This window comes from Phaethon lepturus, unplaced genomic scaffold, assembly GCF_000687285.1.
Source record: "Phaethon lepturus isolate BGI_N335 unplaced genomic scaffold, ASM68728v1 scaffold14197, whole genome shotgun sequence".
Taxonomy (NCBI): domain Eukaryota; kingdom Metazoa; phylum Chordata; class Aves; order Phaethontiformes; family Phaethontidae; genus Phaethon; species Phaethon lepturus.
The window spans coordinates 702-9,041 of NW_010549881.1; the positions used below are offsets into that span (position 1 = coordinate 702).

Genomic DNA, 8,340 nt, shown 5'->3' on the forward strand with positions numbered 1-8,340 from the left:
TTAGATTTAAACCTGATCTGCATCAAGGCCAGTGGCGTCTTTTGAGGCAACTTTAACTTTTTAAAGTTAGAAGTGGAAAGGAAGGAAGGATGAAGCTGGCAGCGCTGCATTGGTGGCTCTGTCGTCAGTGTGTGCAGTGGTGGGACTCAGCGTCATGGTACAAAGTCTCCTTACACAGCCACAGCTGGCAATGGGCTCCTCTGGGACTGTGTTTTGGGGCTAGGGACAGGGCAGGAGATGGTGATGGTGTGCAGACCTTGTTGGAGGTCTCTACCACCAAAAGGCTCTGCTGGCCCACCTACCTGGCCTCACAGAACTTCTTCATCAGCCTGGGCCGGTCCTGGGCCTGCCGGTGCCGGAACCAGGTCTCCACCTTTTTGACCGGTAGGTCACTTTGCTTGGCCAGTGAAATCAGGTCCCCCTAGAAAACAGAGCAGAGAAGCAGGCCTTAGCCTTCCTGTCTGTCCCTGTGTGGGTGGAAGACCTGTGTTCCTGCAGGCTGCTTCTGCGGGTCCACATTTCCCTGAAAAACACCTTTCTCTGGGAAAAAAATCATATCATCAGCTCTATTTGCATTTGTGAACTAAATAATTTTGGCCATTTTAAAACTACAATTCAGCCATATCTAAATGCAGGTTCAGAAATAAGCATAGGCTCTCCCTGGTTAAATTTTGCCAGTTGTACACAATGGGATTCAATATCTTTGTTATAAAAGGCTAAATATGTATTTTTTTTCCACCTCTGATGCAATTTTGACTGATAATTATCAGCTACAGATAGCAAGCTTGAAGATAAAAAAAGGTTTCGCTTGTGATGATAAAGAAACAAGCATATAGTTCACTCAGTATTGTCAGAAAAAACATCCAGCTGTTTGAGTGACTGCACATTCACAGGCTAAAAAGCATAATTTCCAACATGCTTTGTCTTATGCATGAATTCCAAATAAAACTACCTAGCCTTAAGATGTATAAATGGTGATTAAAATGAGTGTAAAGATGAGCTCATGAGCATTTTTTAATTAATCTGACAAAGCTTCATACAAATTTAAGTAAAAAAAAATTTAAAATCCATACATCAGTGCAAGTCATGATCCAGGCCCAAAGAGTTGCAGTGAATGGAGTTAAATCCAGTTGGTGGCCGGTCACAAACGGTGTTCCCCAGGGCTCAGTATTGAGGCCAGTTCTGTTTAGTATCTTTATCAATGATCTGGATGAGGGGATTGAGTGCACTTGCAGTAAGTTTGCAGACAACACCAAGTTGGGAGGAACTGCTTGAGGGTAGAAGGGCTCTGCAGAGGGATCTGGACAGGCTGGATCAATGTGCTGCGGTCAGTTGTGTGAGGTTCAACAAGACCAAGTGCTGGGTCACAACAACCCCATGCAATGCTACAGGCCTGGGGAAGAGTGGCTGGAAGGCTGCCCAGCAGAAGAGGCCCTGGGGGTGCTGGTCAACAGCCAGCTGAATATGAACAAGCAGTGTGCCCAGGTGGCCAAGAAGGCCAACAGCATCCTGGCTTGTATTAGAGGAGGCCAGGCTTGTATCAGAGGAGGCTGGCATCATGGCCAGCAGGAGTAGGGAAGTGATCGTGCCTCTGTACTGAGTACTGGTGAGACCACACCTGAAATACTGTGTTCAGTTTTGGGCCCCTGACTACGAGTCAAGACATGGAGTTGCTGGAGCGTGTCCAGAGAAGGGCAACAAAACTGGTGAAGGGTCTGGAGAACAAGTCTTATGAGGAGCAGTTGAGGGAACTGGGGTTGTTTATTCTGGAGAAAAGGAGGCTGAGGGGAGACCTTATTGCTCTCTACAACTACCTGAAAGGAGGTTGTGGTGAGGTAGATGTCCGTGTCTTTTCCCGAGTAACAAGAGACAGGATGAGAGGAAACAGCCTCAAGTTGTGCCAGGGGAGGTTTAGACTGGATATTAGGAAAAAATTCGTCACTGAAAAGGGCTGTCAAGCATTGGACCAGGTTGCCCAGGGAATTGGTTGAGTCACCATCCCTGGAGGTATTTAAAAGCCATGGTTAGGGCCATGGTTTAGTGGTGGTCTTGGCAGTGTTACATTTACAGTTGGACTCTATGATCTTCCAACCTAAATGATTCTATGATTCTGAAGGACTTTTATAGTCCTGGCTAAAAATAAGGAGCCTTACCCATAGACTCTACCCAAAGGGGGTGATGGTTGCCTCCTTACCAGAGCCAGCAGCTCTCATGCTACCATATGTGTATTCCATATGCAGCAGGTCAGGGATTGCTGGGATTGTAGCTGTTGAACACAGAAGATGCAGAAATATCTGCTTATGTGTCTTCTTCCCTGGAAGGGTAGTTAGCAGTAACTGCCTTGTCTGTGAGGCTGGTTTGGTTGAGCTGGGATATCTGGGCAGAGAGAAGATATTGTTCGCCTGAGCTCTTGGGACACTGTGACACAGGGGAAACTCACCTCCTTTGGGGTCCTGCCCAGCAGAATGTAGAAGCCTTCCAACGTGGCATTGGGCTGAACTTTGGGCCTTAGCTTGTTGCTCACACCCAACCTCTTGCCCAAGGGGAGAGCTACAGTTCTGCAAGAGGAAAGAGAGTTCAGCCAGGAGAGGACATGTGTGCCTGCACTGTAAGCCACGGTCAGCCAACAGCAAGATTCTGCGCTGGGTGCTCACATGCCCTGTCCAAGGGGTCCAGCACTACCCCAGCTATGCATACACAGCCCAAGGGACCCAGTACTGCTCCAGGGGCACACACAAAGTTCAGTGCCTCTGTCAGGTCAGTGCTCTTTGAGAAAGAGAGACACAATGGCACCACAGAAAAGGTGAGGAATGCTGGATGTGCAGTGGAGACAACAATAACAACTACGAAGTAAGCAATAATTAATTATTCTGCCAAGGCATCAAGACACCTTGCATTTCTCTGTGTTGGAGTGCATGCTGGTCCCTTTTACAATGTTCCCAGGCAGTTTAGACTGTACCATGAAACCAGTCTGCAAGTATCCAACAAGTATCCCATGTGCTCTGTGCCCAGGGTACCTGACCACTGGCTGCAGCGGGAGCGAAGGACAAGGAACATGGGGATATGCTGGTTCCTGTAGGAAACACTAGCTTTGCAGGAAAGCCCGGCAAGGCTCAAGTGGGAGGCACTGGTTTGTAAAATTCTGGGAAGCCCAGCAAGGCTCAAGTGGGAGGCACTGGTTTGTAAAATTCTGGGAAGCCAGGCAAGTGCAACATCTTTGAGGGAAACCTGATGACCCTGGAATTAATTCTGGCTCTTCCTACAACCCGTGTCTACCGCAGCTTCTCACACGTCTTGTGCACAGCAGTCAGGAGCCAGCTCTCCAGGAAAATGGGCCAGTGCTCCCCCAGCTCCTCTAGGCCACAGGAGAAAGCCTATATCCCAGCTGAGGGCAGGTTTGCAGACCACAGCTTTGCTGCTTCACATCCCCCCCGCCCAAAGACATGCTCTGCCTGGTGGGAAGGCATCTCACCTGCCCACACTAGCACACTGCTCTGCTTTAACTGATAGCTCCCCGATTTCCTGTGCATGAGGGTTGGTCTGTACCTCCCCGTGTGTCAGTCTCTGTGTTTCTAGAAGAGGGGCCCAAAGCCCAGTCTGAATCCATCTCCTATGCTGAGCCTTGTGGACCTGCCTCGTTTCCACATGTGAGTCCTGGGGAGATGCCGGTCAGTCCTCTGGCTCCCCTGGGGAGTACCATTTCCCTCAGCCAGGTGAATGTGTTGGAGGGCATTGGAATACATCATCCCTGATTGAACTGGGCATCTGTGGCATCGGGAAGAACGAGCAGGGCAGCGCTGGGCAAGGAGGAGTGCTGTGAACAAAGCAGTCCCACAATGAGCTTCAGGAGCCATGGTCATCCCCTCCTTCTGTCTCTGTGCAGAGAGTGGAGGCTTACGTAGCACTTTTGGGAGCATCCTCTAGGATCAGGCTGAAACCTGGCTCAGCTGGGGGCTCCCAACACTGATGGACCCAGCAAATCCCTTATCCGTGTGGCAAGCTCCCACTTGGGCTCTCTCCAGAGGGACCCTCCACCCATAGTTGAGGTGTGACTGAGTGACAAACTAGTTTTTTCACACCTGCTGGTACAGGTTATGTTACAGGTACAGGAAAGAGGGCAGGGCAAAGAGCTGCCATGCAAATACCATATGTCACAAAAAGCATATAGATTTAGTATTCTTGGGGACAATCCCCTGTCCACTTTGTAGTGGTCAGGAAGCAGGTAAGGATTAGTCTGGAGCAACTCTGCAAGACACTGGTGGCAACCAGCACAGGAGAAACTAGATTTGCTGCACTCACCTTTCAAAGATGCATCGGACAATGATCAAGAGCAGGGCACCAGGGATGCAGAGCAAGAGGTCCTGAGGCTGTGGGTATTGTATGCCTGCAGACTCCTTCATGTCTTCCCAGGTAGCTCCAGGTGGCAGCCAGTATTCATGGTGCCAGAACCCCTCTGACAGTCCCATCCTGGTCAAGACGGTGGGCACGGAAAGCAGAGGCAAGCAGGTAGCAGCACTCACTCCTAAATCAGGATTCCCAGCTCAACAGCTCACCATTCACACTCCCCACCTCTCACTCAATCCCATGAGTATGACTTCAGAGTAGTTGAAATAGCATCACTTGTTCTGACCTGCCCGTGAGCTTGAAGGTGGGGTAAGATGTCGTAGTACAAGAAAGTAATTACTAGGTGTCAAGGAGGTGACTAACTTCAATTACACTCTGCTGGACTGAAGTCCCTACCTCGTGACAATAACAGCAGGGGCTTGTCTCTTGCCCCCTCTTTTTACCACCAGAGAGTGTGGATTGAGGTTCCAGGTGAGATTCGCCACAGCCACTGAGATCTTCTGGCACCCTTAGGGCCCCAACAGTCTCGGTTTTGGTTCCTCCATGTGGCCCAGCAACATCCCATATCCTATTTGCATTTTGAACCACCACATACTGAGCACTGAGTTGATACACTGCTCCCCAAAAGTATTCTGAAGTGCTAACACTCAGCCCAGCACTTCAGGAGACTTTCTCAGGTGCACCACATTGCTCTCCTCTATCTTAAATTTCACTTCTTTTATCACTCAGTCCCTCAGTACTGTAATCCCTTCTGAACTGCTTGCAGTTTGTCTGCATCATCATCACAAGTAACTTTCATTTTCAGCCAATTTTGCCATCTGCTTTCCCTCCCCCTTTTTGAGGCACCTGCAACAATACATAGCTGCAAAAAACCCCTGGTCTCTCATGGTAACCTCAGGTGGATTTCTTTGTCTGTGAATAGGGACCTCTCTGAACTTTGCAAAGCTGAGTAGGTAGCAGGTTCTCTCCTCTCCATGTGCTCACTGACTCTTTGGGATAATTCCAGGAGTGAGACATAATTTCCTCATACACAACCCCTGGGGACTCTTTCCTATAATATTCTGTTCATATGTGTGTCCACAAATTCCATCATTTATTACACTTTCTACTGGTCTGACCAGTCTGTATGTCAGACTACAAATGGCTGTAGCTCCTCACATTCCCACTTGGAACCTTCTTAAATTTTTCTGGTAACAAGATTTGAAACAAAATGTGGCATTCCACAGTTGGTACTTTTTCTTCTAGTATGAACTTCTTCTTGACACTTGAGTGAATGCCACCCATGTTTGAAGGTTTGCTATTATTCAGTTAGTCTGTTGGCCACATAACATCTTCTCATCCATCAGCTTGAGATGGATCCTCTTGGGATGTAGCCTCAGCAAGATGTCAGGTATTGGACCCTCTCTGATGTAAGCAGGGAAGTCATATGCAGACAGTTCATTGAATTTTTTGGCTCTAGTCTGATCTTGTATCAGTGTTCTTGCTATGTGCCTTGATTATCTATGAGTCCTGCAATCTTTCCAGTGTTTTAGAGATTGGTATTACCTTTCAAATTGTTTCTCAAGATACTTCTTGGCCTGCTTTACTGCATGTTCACATTAATCTGCCAAAGTTACAGGTCCTTTCCACTCTCTGTGTTTAGACATGACATCAGCTTTTTGAACAATGCCTTGCTGTTTCTTAGGGACGCCCTTACCTGCAGGCACTGTGTCTGTTGTACATGTGCGAATGAGAAAAGCAATGTCTTTCAAAGCGTAGCCATCCAAGTAAAGGTTCCCTTTAGCATACATGTCTAAATGAAAAAAAAATGGGGAATGCACATCTCTGCTGTTTCCCCAGTGTGTGCAGGGGGAAAGGAACAACTGTGCTAAACTGCTCTTAAAACAAGATCCAAAACGCCATTAGATGTTGAAGTCTACTGGAGTCAGCAGATTCATGTTAGCCGTAATTTTGGGCTAGGATGGCCAGATGCCAGCCTGGGGGCCATGTTTTGCCAACCCTCGACTCACCCACCACACAGCGGCCTGGTTCTTTTTCTCATAGCTCACCTGGAGCTGGACACCTCATCTCCCACAGCTGACTGATAACATTATGTGATGTATGCACTGCATGATGCATGCCTCCCCTGTGCACACAGGGTGATAAAGATACAGGGGAAGTAGGTTCAGATTCTGCTGTGGTGCCCAGTGCTCCATCTGCTCTGCTAGGTTTTTCAGCAGAAAAGTGACAGTCTTGCAGTTTCCTACAACAGCTTCTTTGTGCTGCGGGCCATGATGCCCCTAGTATGGAGGGGCAGGGGAAGGAGTTGATAGACTAAATTAATAAATACTATCACAGCACTCACAAGCTTCCCAACACTGGAGCAGACATAAAGGTAGAGCAATGTGGGGAGGAAGCTGATTACACACAGAGCGTCTTTAAGCCTTAGCAAGTTAATGGTAAGAAAACAAATTCGGCAGTTGAACTGCCCCAGTGACTCATCACTGTCATGCTCAGTTCCTCAGTTAAAAGCAGCACTCAGTAGTTCTTAATCAAGTCCAACAGCTCTCCTGAATCCTTGATGTATCCTTTCACAAGAACCAGATTTGCCTCCTAATGAGCTTATCTCAATCTTCAGGGGGACAGCAAAGCCCCGAGGATAAAACTCAGCAGGCATCAACATATGTCTGCACTGGCTCTACAGCACATTCTGCAGTCTCTGGGAAGCATTCAGCTCCTCAGGTGAAAGGTGGTGTGATTTTACAACAGGGAACTTTCCTAGCCTTCTAAAATCTCATGAAAAATAATAATAGACATTAATTTATCTCCTCCTACCCTTGAAAGTTCAAAGTATCTCCCCAGTGCTGCAATCTGGGACTTGCCACTGCCCTGGCAGTACCAAGCAACCTGGCCCGCCCCTAGGTCTAGTGTAGGGTTGCCCCAAAGTGCCCCTTGTTCCAGGGCCAAACACAGATTTACCTAGTGGGAGACAAATCAGGCAGCTGCGGTTCTCTACTGGCATGGCTCAGTATAGCTGCACGTCGTGGGTATGCAGCATCCTCTCCATGCGCGCTGCATATGTATCGACCTGGGCAATGGCACCCATACACGTCTCCCTCATCACACATGCAACTAGCCAGGTTACCGCCTGCTAGTTAAAGAAGTAGAAAAGGAGCCAGAGAAGCAATCTTTCAAAAGTAATTTATAAAGAACGTTTACATTCAGTAGTACAAATTGTTATATAACCATCCCTCCTGAACACATCACCTGCAGAGGAGTGGCAAGATTGTAGATTCAGCTTAAAGAAACATGACAGTATACAGAACATGTACTTTGAACTTCAAATTAGCTGAAGGTTTCAAACTATCTTCAGCAAATATGAATTTAAATGAAGATGCAAGAACATATGCTCTCCTCCCAGAGCATGTTACTGCCCCAGAATCACCTGTGCTGGAAGAACTTTTTCCCCTCTGAAATTATCCAATGTATTTTGACTGAAATCTAAGATAAGCACAAACAAGCTCAGATCAAAGCTCACTCAGTCACACTGCAGGTCAACTCAGTGGATTGCTGAAAACCCTCTTGTCCTTCTATGCTGTCACTTACCTTTTAATTTTAAACATGTGCACCACCTCCTCAAATCAGGCATGTCCTTGGTCCATGTTCCCCTCCTTGTTAACATTGGCCCTTACTGGGCATATTACAGGGAAGTGTCTGCATGGCCTTGGCAGTCTGTCCCTGCACTCATTACAGTGAATGTTAATACTTTGGTTTCATAGATTAATTGATCTATAAAACAGAAATTCATGTCATTCTAATTTAACTCTTTTACGGGATTACAGAATCCGAAGTCTAAGACTACATAGGATATAAGATATAGGACATCTAAACAAACTGAGTCAGAACTGTGTCATATGACTTCATGGACTACTGCTTTAAACTTGCTATTCTTGATACATCTAGGCAAAGGCCCTAAGTCAGAAGGCCACATTAAAGCATTATTCCATAAGGTTCAGC

At 47.2% G+C, this 8,340-nt stretch overlaps 1 protein-coding gene across 1 annotated transcript; it reads right to left on the bottom strand.

Annotated features, from left to right (window-relative positions):
• Positions 1-302: 302 nt before the first annotated feature.
• LOC104623335 (ceramide synthase 4-like) lies at positions 303-4,466 on the bottom strand (the record flags this gene model as incomplete). The annotated part of the gene is made up of 3 exons (XM_010290391.1): positions 4,300-4,466; positions 2,441-2,558; positions 303-421 (listed from the first exon to the last, which is right to left on the bottom strand). Coding segments are annotated over exons 1-3 (404 nt in total), but the record flags the coding sequence as incomplete, so codon positions are not given.
• Positions 4,467-8,340: the final 3,874 nt, after the last annotated feature.